The following is a 21,143-nucleotide window of genomic DNA, read 5'->3' as shown; positions in this document are numbered from 1 at the left end:
GTTCCTCCAGAACTCTGATATAGCGATAGGCTACAGTGTGTCCAAATGTAGGGTAATGCTGAGCAAGGTGTTCATGTAATATGGGAACTTTAAATACCCGTAGCTTGGGTCACAAGGATTCAAACAAATAACTCAAATACCATAGTTGTGTATTGTGTGTATGTTTACATGTATTTGCCCATTTGCAGTTAGGACAAATCATCTTCAGGGGGCTAAAAAATGAATGTCCAAAAGACTAGCGACATATCTGCACATCCGCATATTCTGATGGCAACACTGCATGAGTTGTGGCCATTCTACATTTCTATCTCTTTTGATTAGATGAATAAATGCTATAATTTCTATCAAAAACAATAAAACAAACTCCCTGACAGGTTGTGGTATTTATGAGCTAAGGCTTGCAACTCAGATTTATTTGCCATGATAGGGTCGACTTTTCCCCTGTTCATTTACATCAGCATTTGGCCATCTTAAATCCAGGCCAATGGTGAATTTTTAAAAGGTTGGCATCAATCTTGTGGAACCGATTGCCACATTTAATGAAGACTTACCTTGCAAAGGTTGACTCCAATGCTGAAAAGGAAGGGACATGTCTCTCCAAGCCGAGACATTTCACAAACACTGATAAACTGAAGGGAGATTGTTTAGATGCTCTTTTGAAGAAATGCGCTTGAGCGGTTTGGTTCATGATATTGCATAGAACAATGAACCGATCCATTGAGAAACACAAATGTAAATAAAGAATTCAGAGAAGACCTACTTTGAAACATCCATTTGCTCAAATATCACCAATTTGATAAGGTCAAAATGGAGATATGTTTAGCTGGCCTTTGAAAACTATTGTACTCAATATTGCATCTTTCCTAGTACAAAAACAAAGCACTTTATAATGAAATGATGGGTTGCCGCCAAAATGAAATCAAGGGAAGATTAGACATTGCCATAGAATAGAGCATGGTTGAACCTCCCACACCAACAAACCTTCATGGACCAATGAAATGATCAGCAAACATAAAATCTACCGAAGAACTGTATTGAATGAAAAAAATTTGCTCACATAAAGTGCATCTCCTTGTTATAGTATAAAGTAAGGGGTTTAAGAGTTTCCATTTTCATATTAAACTTAAACCACAAAGAACTGTCTTATTCCAAATTCTGGGATTTCTGGACATGATTTGGGTGTACTGGATATAGGGTACCATGTGGCAATTCAAGTCTCATTCTTAAAATAAAAACATGGCAAGTGTATTGCTATGTAATCAATGGTAGCAGTTGGGCTCAGATTATGTTGGCCACTGGAGTTTTGACTACAATGAATCATCATTCTCGGCAACGAGAGCCATATTGACACTTGTTCCCAAGTTTAATATTTAATTACAATGTAATTCCTCATTAAATTACTCTAAAACTGGGAACATAGCCTGACAGATTTAAACAATTACAACTTCACTCAGGAGCCCATTGGCCCAATGAAATTGATGCGGAATGTAATCACAAACACATATGCATAAAAGCCATAAGCATAAATAACAACCTGACCCACTTTGAGCTGGCTCACATCTTCAAGTCAAAATGTTCTAAGTAAAACTAGAGTACTGCTGATTGCTTGATAAGATCAATTAGCTGTCTAAATCCTAATATCAATTTATGGTTTTATATATTTGTTCGGTGTGGTCGGTGAGGTAGAAATGAGGTAAAAGAAAATGAAGCTGTCTATCTGAAAAGAAGAGGAGAACATCTGCTAGACAGTGGACAGACAAGTAGTAGTCTGCAGAGAGGCAAGACAAGGATAAAAAAATAATATCAGTGAAGAGCCTGAGCTGCCATAGAGGGAGTTGGGAGCGCTTGTTTTGACACTCATCCAGCCTCTTCCATGACAACATCTCCACACCTTCCTCAATATGCAGACAGTCCTGCTTTGCAGGGGCTGCTTTCTCACCCATCATTATCTTCCTTTAAGGTTTGTGTCAGGTGCTGGAAAGAATAGCTGCATGAATTCACAGGAAAATCTCTGAGCACACAGAGCGCAACAGATTTCACTTGATGATTCTCTCGTTTGTGCCACCGTTCTGCATCCATTTGCTTGATTTGAGATATACATTTGCCAACTTTTTTAAGATTCCACAAAGTAAAGAAAAATAGTGATTTCAGTAAGTTTGACTGTGGCGTTTTGGCTGGGGGCTCTGTCAAAACAGCCCACTCACAGACAATGATGGCCTCCCTCAAGAATCAGGTACAGTGCTGGTTAGGCAGCGAGGAATGAGGACAGGTACAATGCCACCGCATAGCAGCTGGGACACTGTGGAAAGTGTCAAAAGCAGAGGAAAGGACAATATTAAAGCTAGAGGAGACTGCATGCATGTCAATCGTGGCATTCAATTATATTTCCTGACCCCCATCAGACAGTTACTTTATGAATAATGTTTTAAACCGCAAATCATACAAATATGGTCATGTTCCAGTGTGGAAAAGATGATTAGCCTTAACATTTTTATCATTGGGCCATTTGATTTAAAAGGTGTCCAGGTATACAGTACATCAGGCTATTATTCCACGAGAAATGAATGTAAAAAAAAAACTTGATCATGCAGGGAAACAAAAGACATTGCAATATTAGCACAAGGCTAATTTATGCCACCAGTCCATCTAGAGGTCAAATATCAGCCTTAGCAATGACAGATTTATCAGGAGAACAAATAGCAGCGTTGGAAAGGAGGAGCGTAGATGAAAGGAGATGGGGCTGCTGTAGTGGATGCATTAAAAGCCTGACAGGACGGCACAGCTTTTCCACATAAGGGAGTCAGGAAGTGGCTGACTGGCCTCTCTCAAGATGGAAAGAAAGCTGAAGTGGTTGACACCAGGCCAAAGCAATAATTTAAAATGGGACATGGCAGCAAGTAAGGATGTTCCAGACAAAACTGATCAGAAAAAGTACATAACAGCTCTCTTCAGTTTAGCTAAAGGCTCAGGTTATTCAAAACGAGGCCTGTCTGCTTGTTCTTGGATGCTATTATGGCACTCACTGAAGTGGAGGCCAACCACGTGCAGGGGATGGTCATACAATTATACTATTCTAAACAAATTAATTGGTTGTACAAATCAAATGAAAATGGAAGAAAACCACTCAGAATTCAGTACCAAAGTACAGTAACTTTAACCTAGATGCTGACAGCTTTAAATGCTGACAAAAGTTTAAGTGGCTTAGTGGTTTAAGTCAGAGCACAACTCTAACAAGCTCACATTGCCTGGGGCAACCTAACATTTGTAAGGGATCACCAGCATTCAAAATTACAAGGGTCATAAAAAATGTATACAATATTGACTGCGTTTAAAACATATTTTCCACTGACTGTGAAAGGCACTTACATTTAAGGGGTGCCGTTCTCAAAAGGCCATAAAGTTGTTATAGATAGCCCCAAGACAGCACAGTGTACAGGAGGGAATTCTCAGACGCTGAACATGGATGAGGGAAGAGTTCAAGTGATGCAAAAAAGTTTTCAGAAATGACAGTTACCAGATACTAACTGCCTGAGTAGTTCGAAAACATGGACATACTTATTTTGTCTGATTGAATCAAACATAACTCATATGACACTGAGCACACACTGGTTGAATCAAATCATATGATGTTAGCCACACGCACCGAATACAACAGGTGTAGACCTTACAGTGAAATCAAAGTTGTTAACACGTAATTTCAATGAAGTTACGTTGAACTAACATGGAATAGACGTTGAATTGACATCTGGGCCCAGTGGGATGGCTCATAGACACTCCAGAAATATTGCAATGTATTGTAGCACAAGGTACTCAGTATAATGAAAGTGTGGCCTTTCCATGCATTGGTTGTTTATCTGTCTATAATGAGGGGTCTGGAGCAGCCAACAAAGAACATGCCGGCAATATTCACTTCATAAAATGGCATTGTCTACTTTGGCTGGCGAGAGTTTCTTATTCAGTACATCATCTTGCTCCTATGTGTCTGTGCATTGTGGATGGAAATTAACTAAAGGGAAGGAAAGGGAAGGCTCTCAAGATGTGGCATGAATTTGTAAATGTTAATACAAAAACATGAGCCTGTGATCTCAGCAGGCATCAGGACGGGGTTTGTTGCTTCGAGGTGCAATTTATTCTTACCCCCAATGCCCCAGCGACTTGAAAGTGGGCTTCAAAAGAGCTAAGGATTACTGGTAACAGTTGAGAGGGTACACTGCCTAGGCTTCCTCCATCGTTTCGAGACATCAGACATCATTAACTATCTGCTCCCCAAATATTCGCGATTCACACAACTCTGATTTGTGCGTCTCGCCTCTCAAATCATAGTTTGCACACTTCATACCGTTAAATCAAACAGCTTTCTCTCATCACCAGTAGCCATATGAACAGTCTCACCTTTGAATATCACTCCGTCAGTCTGGCCACCTTCACTCTGACCTCTGCTGTGGAGTGGAGTAGTCTTCATACTGCTCTCCACATTGAGCCTCGAACATTCCAGGAGCAGCACTCCAAGCCGGCAAGCCCATCGATACCCCTGCCATGCCCCCCTCCCCACCGCCATTCAAAAGGAATCTTGATTGTTTACTTACAATTTGCTCTGGAAATCCCCAGTACTTCATTGCGATAAATAATTAGGCTGTTGGATCTGGCCGCAGTACAAAGGCCTGCTCCTTCTCTGTGGGCCCCAGGCAGGGCAGACAGAGCAGCTGAGGATGGGGGTACGGCACAGCAACAGTATGGCATGGTGGAGCTCTCTGCACTACCTGCCTCTGTCTTCCCCTCCCTTCCTCTGCAGCTGTTTCTCTCTTTCTCTCTCCAGGCTACGTTTCTTCCCCTTTGTCTGCACAGTACAACAGCACTAATGTCACCACAGTAAGAGAGCGACCCGGCTCTCCAACTTGAGACAGAGACCAAAAAGCAGGAGTTCGGCCCTAGTTGAACTTATGTTCCCATTCAGGGGATCCTGTCTAGTTTCCCTTTCTCTCCAGTACTCCTTCACTGCTTTCTCTGACCAGGCACAGCTATCAGGACATGTACTGTATGAGTATGAACTGTCAATTACTTGTGTGTAATAAACTACATCACTCAAGAGGTATTGACTGACTAATGGATCACAAACATACCTAAAGGAACACAAAACGGACAAATCTGAACTTGGGACTCATGTTTCCAAATACTAAAAACACAAAACAATGGCATGGTCCTTTTGAACTAAAAGTTTAGAGAGAGGGTGTTGATGCTTGGTTATAAAAGTATCATTAGGAACTCGGTATGTACCTTGTGGTGTTGGGCATTGAGTTGTAGATAGCGGTTTCGGTGGATGGATGGACATTTCCCGTTCGATACAAAATGTCCATATTGTTTAGCTCTCTGTAGAAACAAGAGTCACACACCAGTCAAATGGGAAATTAAACTCTTCAATTCATGAGCAACACTGTCACAGGGACATTCCAAAAAGATTCCAAGACCAAATCCATTACTCAAATTCAATGACATAATTGATGAGGGTACAGCTCATATATGATTGATAAAACAGCAGACATGTGGGTGACCAGAGCAGAAGACTGAGTGAGCCCTTCGTTTCTCTTGCATACCTGTGGTGAAATGAGGTACTACTGACAGACTGTTCCCTGTTTATGTCCAGGCAGGTGCCTCTAGCAGGCTGCAGGCAAAGTATGTTTTGAGAAGGGAAATAGGGATACTGCTCATTGGAGACTTTGCAAAATCAACGAAAACCTACTGCGCACGTTGCCACAGAGCTGCATGTCAAAACACAATGCCATGAGTGTCAGGTGTTAAGTACGACATTCCTTCTGCTTTTACAGGTCCGTCCACTCACCCAATACACGTGTAGTGTGGACAGGTGTGCTTGGACTTCCCCTGGATCTGGATGTCACACACAGCAGTCTCTGTGGCTAGGCGTAGGCCGAGCCTAACACACAGCCTCTTCTTCCTCAAGGCAGGCTCCTCTGACGGACAAGGAGAGAGACAGAGCATATTAGGGATCATGAACAAGAGGCCAAATTAATCTCTTGGTCACGTCTCTGCATAAAATAATGATATGAACTATAAACACACAGAATACTGCTAAGCACTGACAAAATCCAATAATGATAACTGGAAACCGAAAGACAAATGCTAACCCCTACAGTAGCCACAATATATGCTGCCAAATATGAATGTCTTTTTTCTACTGGATGTGCAGGATAACATTCCATACATCACGTTAGATGTATACACTAAACATGGATTCACATAAAGTAGTAAAACATTACATTAAACCATGGCCCAACAACACGTACTCTTTCTGTTGTTCATTCCAGCTAGAAAACATAACCATGCGTGCCCATATTACTTCTGTGCCTCCTCCATTTATTCCCAACCACCGATAGAAAGTGTAGAGTAAATGTGATGATAATAAAAAAGAATAAACATCTGTCCTCACTCACCACACCACAATATTATTACATTTTCAAGGCCTGGATAGTGAGGGGGAATACATAGCACTCAAAGAGCACTAAAGCATTGGGGAATGCATTTCATTAATATTAGATAACCCCCATCCACTCGTCCTCTCCCCAAATAAATACATAAATAAATAAGCCCCTCATAAAGAAAAGCACAGCTCCAGCTGAGATAAACAATGACTCATGATTCTCTTCCCGTGTACCTCGAGGGCAAAATGTTTCTTTTATTCCCACAGACTATCATAAATTAAGCTAACCTGCACCCATAAAACATTCACTATCTCAAAGCTAAGCTGCCCCAGAGGACTTCCGCAGAGGCTGATTAAAGCAAAGTCAAAGCTAGTGAGGGGCCCGAAAAACCTTCAGAGGTACAGTTGTGGTTTAGGGGGAAATGCTTACTTACTGGTGTCTATTGTTTCTTGGATGGGTATGAAGCCCTCTGGTAGAGTGTCCTTCAAATCAATCAACCTCATGTCAAGGAGCACATCTGACGACTGGCTCTAATGTACAGGAAAACATTCCAAATTGCATATGCACGTTTCAGATGTAATAGATTGTAAGAACCACTTCTTATTACAAAAGTGTAAGGGTTATTCCGTTTTTGTAATGGTCTGAAAAGAAATTACAAAGACAACTGAATCAATGATTTCCTAAAAGCTTGGGAAGTCTCTAAAGAGAGGAGTTGACACATTGGTGAAAGTAATTACTCCGTAATAGCTTCTCTTAAAAATGAGAATGCATCTGTGAACTTGCAATCATTCTCAACCCTTGGAGGGAAACAGCGGGGTTGTATGTGAGGGAGGCCGGTTTGCCTGTTCATCAGAATTTGGTTAAAAACAATCAGGGACTGTTTAGTTGACATTTTCAAGCATGACTCTTCTCAGCCTCCCAGCCTCCAGTCATTATATTTCAATTTTTCGCCGTAGTAAATTGCAATCATACACAGCGGCAGTGGAGAGGGGGGCGACCGAGTCGTTACTTGGCGCGTCCGAAAATCTGGATTCCCACTGCCACTGTTGCCCAGCAGTCACCACCGTTAGAGAAATGTACTGATTGTTTTCATTCTGACTTAGGGTGGAATATGGATGAATGTTATTACTATGCATGAAACCCTTTCTTCAGCTGTTTTTCCCCATCAGGACCTGACAAAAGGGCCATCTACCTCCAACCTAGAGTATAAATCACTAAGTATTTACTTCCTTCCAACGCAATTCGGTGGCTAATTTTGCAGAATCTGTTTTTGTCCACGACAGTTACTGAGGGGGCTACATTGACTGGCAGACAAAATAGCCTTTGTTGATGGCTCTGTCATGTTTTATTTGTGCCAAAGTCTTTAAAACAGTGTGGACACACATTTTAAGATAATACACAGGAACATGGGCAAGGCTATTTGTGTGACACATACTAAACTGTGTACGAGACTGAGCTCCGTCCCAGGCAGGCAGGCAGGCAGGCAGGCAGGCAGGCAGGCAGGCAGGCAGGCAGGCAGGCAGGCAGGCAGGCAGGCAGGCTGGCAGGCAGGCAGGCAGGCAGGCAGGCAGGCAGGCAGGCAGGCAGGCAGGCAGGTAGGCAGGCAGGCAGGCAGGCAGGCAGGTAGGCAGGCAGGTAGGCAGGCAGGTAGGCAGGCAGGTAGGCAGCCGTTAAGAGGTGCATTTACAAGAGCTGGCTTCAACTACTCTCACAAGGATTCTAATGGAACTATTTTCAGAATTAGTAGTAGTGTCCAACCACACATTATTGACTTGTCACAAGGATATGTCAGAGTGAACACAGAGAAATAATTCATTACTTGCAAAAATGCTATTATGTCTACAAATGTGGGCATGAGGTAAAATCATAGTTTTATAAAAGAAAAGTGTGAGTTTGACAGTATAAAATGTTCTGAGGGTGGAGTCGAGGACTGTTCAAAGGGGCATTCATTCAACTGATTTTGTGACCACCTCTAACTCCAACCGCAAGGCTGTAAACTGAGACACTGACAGAAACTGTGGAAGGAACAAAGGTTGAAATATCTGTCTAATCATTACAATCCTGTTGACATATTATCAGTCTTTTGGGCTGAAGTATGTACATGTACTGTATAGGTCCCAGGACCATTAACTTGATCAGTCAGATGAATGGAGTAAACCCATGTCATATATTTATCTGAATTTGTTCAAATTCTTTACGTTTAAGTTTAAAAATGATAGCATAGTAAGCATAGTTAAACACGGTTACATTTTATGTAACTAATATGCCTTGATTAGATAAGCATTCACCCTCCTGAGTTAACGTTGGAAACACCTTTGGCAGCAATTAGGGCTTTGAGTCTTCTCTCTCTAAGAGATTTGCACACCTGTATTGCGCAATATTTGCCCATTTTACTTTTCAAATAATTAAACGCTCTGTCAAGGTGTTGGGGATCATGGGCTAGACAGCCATGTTCAAGTCTTGCCATATAGTTTCAAGCAGATTTAAGTCAAAGGTGTAACTTGCTCACTCTGGAACATTGTCTTCTTGGTAAGCAACTCCAGTGTAGATTTGGCCTTGTGTTTTAGGTTATTGTCCTGCTGGAGTGTTAATTCCTCTCCCCAGGTTTGTTGTAAAGCAGACTGAAGAAGGTTTTCCTCTAGTATGTTGCCTGTGTTTAGCTCCATCCCGTTTATTTTTATCCTGAAAAACTTCCCCGTCTTTGCCAATACCAAGCATACCCATAGCATGATGCAGCCAACATCATGCATGAAAATAGGGAGAGTAGTACTCAGTGACGTGTTGTGTTGGATTTGCCCCCAACAAAGCTTCACATTTAGGCAAGTTTATTCCTTCCTTTTCTTGCAGTATAATTTCAGTGCTTTTTTTCTGTATATTATATTGTTCTTTTCAATTTGTAATTTAGGTCACTATAGTAGAGTAACTACAATGTTGTTGATTCATCCTCAGTTTTCTCCCTTCACAGCCATTGAACTCTGTAGCTGTTTTAAAATCACCATTGACCTCATGGTGACATCCCTGAGCAGTTTCCTTCCTGTCCTGCAGCTCAATTCAGAAGGATGACTGTATCTTTGATGTGTCTGGGAGGTCATCCACAGCATAGTTATTAACTTGACCATGCTTAAAGTGATATGTAATGTCTGATTTGTTACCTATCTACCAATCACTGCCCTTCTTCGGGTGGCTTTCGGAAAGCTCCCCAGTCTTTGTAGTTTAATCTGTGCCTGAAATTCAATACTTGAAGGGTTAGTCATTGAAAAATCATGTCAACCCCTATTATTTCACACAGAGTGAGTCCATGTAACTAATTACGTGATTTGTTAAGCAACATGTTACTCCTGAACTAATTTAGGCCTGAACAAAGGCGGCGAATACTTATGCAACAACTATGTTTTAGTTATTTAATTTGTATTCATTTGTAAATATTTGCAGAATAACATTTTTAGCTTTGACATTATGGAGTATTTTGTGTTGATCAATGATGAAAAAAAGAAAGAATTAAACACATTTCAATCCCACTTTGTAACGCAAGAAAGGTGAAGATAAATCCAGGGGGGGGTGAATACTGATGATACACATGTTTTTTTTTTCATGGTAATTTATCAAACCTACTGTAGGCTTTATAGCAGGATAATTGGTGTTCTCTATTCTCAAATTTTAAGTGTAAAAAAAGACCATGCAAATTTGCCTACCAATTGATATGTAGAGAACGTTCAAAGAGAGCTCAATTAACAGTTATTATTGTTATTTTAAATAGGTGCCCCATTTCCAACCCTTTTGAAGTGTCATTTATTATAAAGGGAACAACATTTTTGATGTGTGCATCATCTTTGAAGAATCACTGGGAGGTATACAGATTCTCTGCAGGGACAAGGTTCATTGGAAAAAGTGAATAAAAGCTCATTGAAATACTATGAATAATCATAAATCTCTCTCTCTGGAGGACACAAGAACGTCAACGATATAAACCTGGGAGCCCACCAAGATATCACACATCAATAATATACATGCAATCATATAATCAAAAGTTCATATTGGTATTTACATTCATACAAAAAAAACAGACTTTTAAAATTCATTGAACATTATGGCACTTTCAATTATCAAAGTGCTGCACAGGAGAACGCTAGAGAGGGCAAATCAAGCAAACCAGTGCCAAAAAAGGTGTTAGGGATGAGGTGTTATTGCATGATGCCTAGGGAAATTGAGAAGTTTACATTTCCACTTACATTATCTCTGGTGAAACAGAGGTAGCGGGTGACCTTGGATTTGAATAAGCCGTCCTTCCACAGGTCGGCGTCGGAACCATCTGTTGTTTGTGCAACCTACGTGAAAAAAGGATGAAAAAAACAACAAGGAGAGAAGAACATGCATGAGGTGGGATAAAGTTAATGTATGTACGCTGTGAGCGTGTTGCTTTTTGCCTCTTCTCTTGCATACTTCCCTTAATTAACGGTCGCCTGCCTCAGCGCTCCATCTCATTAGTGCCCTGTGTGGGTAAAGATGGAGCCTTAGCCTCCAAATAGGTGGCTGAAAAGATCATCCCCTGGAATGGGGCTGATTAAATAAAAACCTGACAAAGATCTGCTCTAATAAGAAAAACCAAAGTTCACTGTGCTCCTAAAATATCCTGATGGGGATGGGGAGATATTATTTGGAGGAAAAATAAAATAAGTGCCTGAATATGGCAACATAATGCACAAGAGCCCAGGCACATCATAGAAAAGGCTATGAAGGACAGTGTGGGCAGCATATCTATAAGTGTGCATGCACTCAACAATGATAAAGCCAAGACTTCCCTCACATGAGTGAGTCAGACATTTCTCCATAGCTACCAGCAAACAAGCTTGGCTGAAACGTCATGTTACATTGGCCATCGTCGGTAAATCACCAAAATGACTGCCAGACTTATTCTCAGAGAGGATCCTTTACAAAGACGATTCAATTTAATGAGGTTCATTCAAACAAAGAAGTTCTGGATCTCTGCCCCCACCCACACAAATTACCATCCTGACAATAATGATGAATGACCCTAGCAATTGGCTGTGGAAAACATGGCAGGGAGAGACTTATGCAAAGCCACCAGTGACTAGAGGGAGGAGAGAGAGTGGGAGAGAGAGAGAGAGAGAGAGAGAGAGAGAGAGAGAGAGAGAGAGAGAGAGAGAGAGAAAAAAAGAGAAAAAAAAAGAGAGAAAGTGAGAGGCAGAGAGAGATGCAGGCATCTCAAGCAGGCGCAGTCCCATGAGGAGCCCATACATCACCAGAAGCCCCCACCTCCTTACAAGACAACCCGTCTTGGCCACTTTTTCCAGGTCAGTAGCCAGTGCATCCTGTCAGCGTAAACAAAGGGCTGGCTGTGTGAAACCCAAAGTCAAGCAAGGGAGTAACGAGGGCACAGCGCTCCTAGGAGGCACCTCAGGCGTCATCCTGCCAAAGCTCCGGCAGCAGGGGGCGACGCGCCCAGAATGTGAATTGCCACCCGCAGAGCCGCAGAGGGAGAGGTAAAGGGGTAAAGTTTTGGTGGACTTACTCTCTATTTTCTTTTTACTATCTACTGTAATGTGGCTCCCATCTTCCAACAGAGCTCATTGCTGGAAGTGTTGCTGGAAATTCTGAAGATCAGAGGAATCACAGGATCTGACTTGAAATCAATCTTTGAAATCCGATCTTGTCATTTAGATGTTCATGTACACATATCAAGTCGGCTGATTAACTAATATATCCAACTGCCGATTCCCAAAATCTGTACAAATGGAAATGATTCAAAACTGTCATGGAATAGGTACGTCTATTGGGAGTACTGGTATTTCCTATGACAGATCTCAAAAGACATTGAGGTTATAATGAGAGAGAGCACTAAGAAGCAGATGAAATGCTACTGCTACTAGGGATGGACATTTGAAATTATTTTCATATTCATATAATAATATAGTGACATTTTAGGATATCTGGATAGTCAAAATACATTAAAGAAAGAACTCTTGACTTTCTTGACCAATCAAAAAGACGCAAATGCACATGGCAGAGATAAACAGCGGACAGACTGCTCAATAAAGTGTTCCAAAAACTACATTCAAAAGTTGTTGTTTTATTAAATTAAGGATATCAAATGTCATGGTATATCCTTGAAGGTAACAATGTCACAAGGATCATTTAAATTACATTTGGACAAAGCTTTTTGATTCTTAATATAGACACAAACATTTTTTATAAAAAGAAAACTCACTCAAGTTATCAAATACTAACGTCCGTTCGAATATTTGATTAAACGATTAACCGTACCTATCTGAGGTTGGTAAACCCATTCAGTGGAGGCAGTAGCCAATTACAGTGGGCTCAAATCTCAGGCTAGCACCACACACCTTCAAATAAACGTATGTTAATGTGTTCATGAGGGTAGCCTGTTATAGGCTCAGGCAAATTTGAATTACACACAGCTTCCCTTTGCGGCCCTAAGTGTCTGTGTCAGTGCCAGTGCCAGTGCCTGCTTAAGCTGTTTGATGTGGGGCGGCTGCTGCAGCTTGAGCAATGCTCCTGATTCCTGTGGAACAGTGTTTGATCTGGGCCTGCTCTCTTGCGTAGGAACAACCTGTTCAAGTTCAGAGATGTGAGTGCACCGTAGTGGAGAGCAAAAGAGTTAATCAGCTCATTGATCTACGGCATAAAATGTATTTCTTAAAAGCAGTCATCGTTGAAGATGAATTCAGAAAAAGGAAACAACAAAAGTAGGCCTAGAATGTAACATGAACCGTAAAAGAACATGACTAAAAATTGACGTAAGCAGACACCTCCACTCCCTTCTGTAACAACATAGGGATCTGTCCTACTGAAGAAACCAAGCAGGAAGTCTCATTCTCATTCACTGTCATGTGGCATGCATGGAATCCCAATGCCAGTATGCAAAGCACAGTCACAATGCCAACCCACCAACACCCACCAGAGATTACAACAGTTGCGCTGTGTGGGGTGGGGCAGGAAGAGAGAGAAGGGGATGAGAGGAAGGAAGAAGAAAAGAGAGAGGGTAGAGAAAGAAAAGGAACAGAGATCTGCCCTTGAGCCCACTTCAGGCTATATCACTGTGTTTGCTTTGTGCTTTGTTAAATTCACAAAACACATTCCTCTCTCCATCTCTCTCTCTAGCTCTCTCACTTCTCACTCTTTCACAAATACAAACATGGCTCCCACGGGCCAGTGATATCGCTGTCCCACTTTCCTCTCTCACAACCAGATTGTTCAAACTCGCTGGGGTGCCAAACAGCCGGCAACCCCTCTTTACTGTGAGAGTGTTCAACAAACATGGGGACACAGTGCCAGAACTGTGGGGGGCATCCACCAAGGGTTGTTAAACCATAGCCTCTGGTACGGCTGAAGGACTAATGGCAACAAATAAGCCTGCAGTAATCATCTCCATCATCAAAGTAAACTGCATGAATTAGTTAGTTATTCAATTCCTCTCACAAAAAACTTAACACTACTCAACACTAGTGCTAGCCAAGTACATGCCCAAGTGCTTCATGGCTACCCTCCAAAGACAATACTGTAGAATCCACAACAATACAACAATGTTATTAAGAACATGGTTTCATGGCCTTCCCTAGCCTTTTGGGGGCCCTAAGAGGTGGCAAAACATTTGAGTGGTCGCCCCCTTGACGGTAGAGAGAAAAACATTTGAGTTAATTTCCTGCAATTCTATACATTTTGCCATGGGACGCAGAGAAAGTGTTGCTGTTTCAAAGCAATTTTTTACATTGACAAGTTTTAGCAGTTCTTCAGCTAATTTCCATCAATTCTACACATTTTGCCATGCCTCATGCCATGTTAATATGATATCAGAGTGAGAATGACTAATTATCACTGTCAAACGCTCCCTAAAACACTTTCTAATCAACCTGGCCCGGGTATCCTGGAAGGATATTGACCTCATTCCGTCAGTAGAGGATGCCTGGTTAATCTTTAAAAGAGCTTTCCTCGCCATCTTAAATAAACATGCCCCATTCAAAAAATGTAGAACCAGGAACAGATATAGCCCTTGGTTCACTCCAGACCTGACTGCCCTTGACCAGCACAAAAACATGTTGAGGCATACTGCATTAGCATGGAATAGCCCCTACGATATGCAACTTTTCAGGGAAGTTAGGAACTAATATACACAGGCAGTTAGGAAAGCAAAGGCTAGCTTTTTCAAACAGAAATGTGCATCCCGTAGCACAAACTCCAAAAAGTTCTGGGACACTGTAAAGTCCATGGAGAATAAGAGCACCTCCTCCCAGCTGCCCACTGCACTGAGGCAAGGAAACACTGTCACCACCAATAAATCCACGATAATTGAAAATTTCAATAAGAATTTTTCTACAGCTGGCCATGCTTTCCACCTGTCTACCCCTACCTCGGTCAACAGCCCTGCAACCCCCCCAGCAACTTGCCCAAGCCTCCCCATTTGTTCTGAAAGAGCTGCAAAATCTGGACCCTCTCTTTCTAAAAATATCCGCCGTAATTGTTGAAACCCCTATTACTAGCCTGTTCACCTCTCTTTCATATCATCTGAGATCCACAAAGATTGGAAAGCTGCTGCGGTCATCCCCGTCTTCAATGAGGGAGACACTCTAGACTCAAACTGTTAAAGACCTATATCTATCCTACCCTGTCTTTCTAAGGTCTTCGAAAGCCAAGTTAACAAATAGATCACCGACCATTTCGAATCCCACCGTACCTTCACCACTATGCAATCTGGTTTCCGAGCTGGTCATGGGTGCACCTCAGCCACGCTCAAGGTCCTAAACGATATCATAAACGCCATCGATAAGAGACAATACTGTGCAGCTGTATTCATCGACCTGGCCAAGGCTTTCGACTGTCAATCACCGCATTCTTATCTGCAGACTCAGCAGCCTTGGTTTCTCAAATGACTGGTTCACCTGGTTCACCAACTACTTCTCAGACAGAGTTCAGTGTGCCAAATCGGAGGGCCTGTTGTCCGAATCTCTGACAGTCTCTATGGGGGTGCAACAGGGTTCAATTCTCAAGCTGACTATTTTCTCTGTATACATCAATGATGTCGCTCTTGCTACTGGTGATTCTCTGATCCACATCTACGCAGACGACACCATTCTATATACATATGGCCTTCTTTGGACACTGTGTTAACTAACCTCCAGAAGGGCTTCAATGCCATACAACTCTCCTTCCGTGGCCTCCAACTGCTCTTAAATGCAAGTAAAACTAAGTGCATGCTCTTCACCCGATAGCTGCCCGCACCTTCCCGCCCGTCCAGGGTCCCTACTCTGGACGGTTCTGGCTTAGAAAATGTGGACAACTACAAATACCTAGGTGTCTGGTTAGATTGTATACTCTCCTTCCAGACTCACATTAAGCATCTCCAATCCAAAATTAAATCTACAACGGGCTTCCAATTTCACAACAAAAAATCCTTCACTCATGCTGCCAAACATACCCTCGTAAAACTGACTCTCCTACCGATCCTTGACTTCGGCGATGTCATTTACAAAACAGCCTCCAACACTCTACTCATCAAATTGGATGCAGTCTATCACAGTGCCATCCGTTTTATCACCAAAACCCCATATACTACCCACCACCACGACATGTATGCTCTCGTTGACTGATCCTCACTTCATATTTGTCGCCAAACCCACTGGCTCCAGGTCATCTATAAGTCTTTGCTGGGTAAATCCCCGCCTTATCTCAGCTCACTGGTCACCATAGCAACACCCACCCGTAGCACGCGCCCCAACAGGTATATTTCACTGGTCATCCCCAAAGCCAATTCCTCCTTTGGCCGCCTTTCCTTCCAGTTCTCTGCTGCCAATGACTGGAACGAATTGCAAAAATCACTGAAGCTGGAGACTCATATCTCCCTCTCTAACTTTAAGCACCAGCTGTCAGAGCAGCTCACAGATCACTGCACCTGTACATAGCCCATCTGTAAATAGCCCATCCAACTACCTCATCCCCATACTGTTATTTATTTTTTTGCTCCTTTGCACCCTAGTATCTATACTTGCACATTCATCTTCTGCACATCTATCACTCCAGTGTTTAATTTCTAAATTGTAATTATTTTGCCACTATGGCCTATTTATTGCCTTTACCCCCCTTATTTTACCTAATTTGCACACACTGTATATAGACTTTTCTATTGTATGTTTGTTTATTCCATGTGTAACTCTGTGTTGTTGTTTGTGTCGCACTGCTTTGCTTTATCTTGGCCAGGTCGCAGTTGCAAATGAGAACTTGTTATCGACTAGCCCACCTGGTTAAATAAAATTGAAATATATCTATTTTTTTAACTAACAAAATCAATGGGGACCCCCTGGAGGTCAGGGCCCCTGGACACGTGCCCTGCATGGCCGGTCGGTAATTCCACCATGATTACAACCAGTTTAGATAGCTGGCTAGATTAATTTACCAATCTAAAAATGTTTAGCTTACATAGGCTAATTGAGGGACTGTCAGTGACTGACATAACAAGAGACAAATTGCTGTTGCACAACAAATGTTAAAATGGCACCTTGTTTATTCTACTATTCTAACTCAAAACAGTAAGACTGAGTTCCCCAAAAATGTAATATTAATAAAGACCTGCATGGTTTTGATTAATCACTGATTACAAAAAATATAGAATTTATACATAAATCATAATGCATAAATCATACTGCATCTGCTTCACAACATATGCATAATGCAATTGATTTGCCTACAAATGAGGTAGAATTCAAAGTAAGTGGAAAATGTTAAGCGAAGTATGGTCGAATCCATTTATATTCCATGATAAGCTATATGCTTTTATTTAATCATGTATCCTCAGTCCAAAAGAGTGAATGATGAAAAAAGCTCTGAGAAGCTACTCACAACAGAGTATTCAGCAGGTGCCTTGCTTCGGCATGCCACCACAACGACTCCGGTGATGGGCTCTGAGGTCAGCTCTGGGAGAGCCTCAAACAGTTCCTGTACCTCAGGCATCATGTTGGACCCTTGGAAAGACAGCAAAGTTTACTTCAGAGCCTTACTGGGATACTAGTAATAGAAGTAATAGGGCCTTCACTCCCTCACAAAAGACCTTTTCAACATACGTGAACATCTGGGGGAAAAGGATTAGAATCTTAGCTTCTGAGTCAATAATCTTAACTTCCATGTATTGAACTATTTCAAAAACACTTTTCTCTCTCTTATATGGATCTTTCCCATAGGGCTGCATGTAGTCTAATGCTGTACTTTCTGGACAGAAGATTTTGAGCAACAGCACAGCTCATATATTTTGGAGTAAAGCATACTACATCATGACTAAACCCATAAAGATGTTCATCTTGGCCAGAATGATAACTGTCGCCCAATATTGACTTCTGTCAGCTTCTTGGGATCCAAAAGAAAAAGTGGCCTCTGAGCTTTGCATCGAATGACAAGTGAGACCAGCATGACCAAAAGCAATTAAGGGTGACCCAGTGAAGTCACCCAATAACAGCTTAGATGGAGTGATCACATATTTGCAAGAAAATCCAGATCAATTGTTATCTATTCCTGTCTAAAGAAGCTATAGCGTAATGTGTATGCAAGGCTTTTACAAGGTTAAGTGGCTTTGCAGAGGTTCCTTTGCCATTTTATTAAATTATGTTTAAAGCATCCTAGTGGGGTAAGTGACACAGATACTGCATTCCATCTAAATGTTTACTGAATTTATTGTAATTAAGTCTATTGAATTTGGTAGATTTAATACAGGAATAGCTATTTATTTAAGAAATGTTAGTTGGATGTTCTTATTCATGAAAGAGATCCAGGATAGCAAATTAGTTTAGGGAGGGAGAATGTTAATTTGTGGACTAATCATTCTAGCTTTTCCTAACTGCAGTTTAGTAGTTGGAGGCAAACTGCCATTAAGCCACACTCTGTAAAATGTGCACATATCAAAGAGTCGGCCACCAACAAAACTGTAAACAATAGAGAAAATTCAATACTGCATCCCATCAAGTTGCCACATGCAAATGTACTTGTGTGATGGAGACTTGTGTGATGGAGACGGTCTGGGTTAGAACTAGGGCTAGCTGAGAAATGCTCTTGTGTGATGGAGACGGTCTGGGTTAGAACTAGGGCTAGCTGAGAAATGCTCTTGTGTGATGGAGACGGTCTGGGTTAGAACTAGGGCTAGCTGAGAAATTCTCTTGTGTGATGGAGACGGTCTGGGTTAGAACTAGGGCTAGCTGAGAAATGCTCTTGTGTGATGGAGACGGTCTGGGTTAGAACTAGGGCTAGCTGAGAAATGCTCTTGTGTGATGGAGACGGTCTGGGTTAGAACTAGGGCTAGCTGAGAAAATCTAAACTCTCCATATACAAGTACATATGAGTTGAGTAGCGATGAGTGTGGGCAGACTGTAGCTGTGACTACATCGAGTCACTGTAAAATCTTAAACCCTTACCATGTACCAACAGTATGCTTGTCCCGTGTAAAGTCAGGCTTATCTATGTTTGATGAAATCCATATTTTCGTTAAATACAACCACCGACCGTTTCCTCTTTTCTGTTACTCTAAAATGGCTCTAAAACTTAGATTACATGATGTAATCTGAGATTCCATTGGCAAATGCGTATTCCCTCTGAATTGCCATATTAGAGAAACAGAAACAAGTACATGGTCTGTGATTGAATTTGACAAAAGTTTGGAGGACGTATAGTGCTATGTCTTCCTCTGAGTGACCAGGTTGTTTGTTGCATCCTAACAACAAAGGGGAATTATGGGGAGAATGTACATTGGTGGTGAGGTGAGTTAACAACAAACGTTAGGATAATTTATGTGAAAGGTTCGTGGAACTAAAACGACAAAGGTTAGGTGAAGTGTGTTCAATTTAGAGGCTTAGCTAAAATGCTGAAGTTGTCCCGACATTTCTACATGTTGTAGAAAGAATGATACAGTTCAAAAGTTCAACCTGATGACGTCATCAAAATTTGTAACATTTTAAAACCTTGATTTTCAAACACTGTGATATTCGCGCTTGCGTGGGGAGCTAGAAAAGGACCCCCCCCTAGAGACTCATTAGGTTTTGGAAATCACTGTTTATTCACTTTCAATTCTACCCTGTGTTGTTACAGAGAAGCATTTTTTAATTTATTTTTTATCTTTGTACCCACAGATCATATCATATGTTTTCACATGTGTAGACACTATTTTTTTTTGCCAAAGTCTCCAGCGTGCTTAAAGACATTTTATGAGAGCAACATTACATTCGTCAAATCAAATCATATTTTATTTGTCCCAGCGCCGAATACAACAGGTGTTGACCTTACCGTGAAATGCTTCCTTATGAGCCCTAAACCAACAATGCAGAGTTTTTAAAAAGTAAGACAAATCTGATAGATCAACTAAAGGATTCATTATCTGTGTATTCTACGTAGCCTATTATCGGTGAGTAATATTCCTTTCAAACATACTAATTTCCATCTGCAGAGCATGATTACCCAGATGGATGGCAATTTACAGATTTTTCAAGTGTGTGTCAATTTTCAAGAATGGACCAGCCAGCAACTGGGATTCTTACCACAGAATTTGACCGCCTGGAAAAAATGTAAAGTGTTCCTGCCGTGTGGAATAGGACAGAGAGGGACACATGGTGCTAGACAGGTAGGCCTGTAATCCTTACCTTGGTCAATTGTTTTAAATGTCGTCCTGCTGTGGATCCTTAGAGGGTGCTGCTTGTGTCTTTTACTACAGAGCCAGTGTCAATGTTCTTATCATGGTTAAGAAATAATTAACTACAACCAGAGACGGTTCAACTTTTTTTCCTCACTACGTAACTCAAATTTCCTCAACTACATAACTCAAAGTTGTGTGCCCATTTTCCATTGATAATGTAGGCATCTAGCAAAGCCATTCACTAGTCTAGTCTAGTCTAGTCTCATTGACATGTTAGAATCGGACTTGTTTTGTGAGTTGACAGTATGGTTTGGTGTCACAATTCCATCTGCAATAGCCATTTGCAATCAGTTTAGTCAGTTTAGTAGTGCAGGTCGGGCAACTGGCAGCCTGGTTGTGTATCAGCAGGGTTTTTCTATATGTCAGTCAATGATAGTCACTCAGTTAGCCCATGTCAGCTATCATTTTTTGGGATTGGTTAGTCTAGCGACCAGCTATCTCAATTTAGTAATCATGGCAAAACGTGTAGAATTGAAGCAAACTTGCTTTAAAATTGCAACATTTTCTCTACGCCTCATGGAAAAATGTGTAGAATTGAACGAAATGAACTCTATAACGTAGACCCGCAAGCAACTGCAGGCCCTCATGATGAGTTCAGGTTTTTTTGTGGCCCCACCTCCATCAAAGTTGCCCATCCCTGGTGTAGTTTATAGGCTTGGCCTGTCTCTATAGGTCGATCTAACCTTACCACACATAATCATGTCCCATGCTTTTGGAAGGACCTCGGGAATACCCATTTCAGGCATTCATCTGATGATGATGGAATAACATATTCCAGAATTTTTAACTATCTAAGTAGAAAAGCTTGTCGAAACAGCATGTAAGCAGGTAAGAGTCCTAGAATTGTTGTAGGCCTACCTTAAGTCAAAATTCAGAAATTCTGTTCCCCATTCCCATCGTGTTGTGGATAATAATTACATCAAATAGGGCCTGCACATAATTGGGGGTGTGCTCTATGTTAATATTTTCTTGTCAAGGTTTAGGCCTAATGATTTCCTGCTTCTCCAGTG

The 21,143-nt window shown here is 41.5% G+C and overlaps 1 protein-coding gene across 1 annotated transcript in view; it reads right to left on the bottom strand.

Moving 5' to 3' along the window:
- Positions 1–20,074, bottom strand: part of LOC135514161 (multivesicular body subunit 12B-like) — a 36,587-nt gene extending 16,513 nt beyond the window's left edge. Inside the window, exons 1-6 of the mRNA XM_064937411.1 lie at positions 19,979–20,074; positions 17,304–17,425; positions 10,664–10,759; positions 6,868–6,964; positions 5,837–5,966; positions 5,275–5,367 (exon numbers count right to left, since the gene is read on the bottom strand). Of these exons, the coding sequence (XP_064793483.1) occupies positions 5,275–5,367; positions 5,837–5,966; positions 6,868–6,964; positions 10,664–10,759; positions 17,304–17,417 (530 nt within the window). The 5' untranslated portion in view covers positions 17,418–17,425; positions 19,979–20,074. The remainder of the gene's footprint in view (positions 1–5,274; positions 5,368–5,836; positions 5,967–6,867; positions 6,965–10,663; positions 10,760–17,303; positions 17,426–19,978) is intronic.
- Between the last annotated feature and the right edge of the window lie 1,069 nt (positions 20,075–21,143).

The sequence above is a fragment of the Oncorhynchus masou genome, chromosome 25 (genome assembly GCF_036934945.1).
Source record: "Oncorhynchus masou masou isolate Uvic2021 chromosome 25, UVic_Omas_1.1, whole genome shotgun sequence".
Classification (NCBI taxonomy): domain Eukaryota; kingdom Metazoa; phylum Chordata; class Actinopteri; order Salmoniformes; family Salmonidae; genus Oncorhynchus; species Oncorhynchus masou.
The sequence above is the reverse complement of the archived record's forward strand: the minus strand, read 5'-3'. Positions and strand labels throughout refer to the sequence as shown.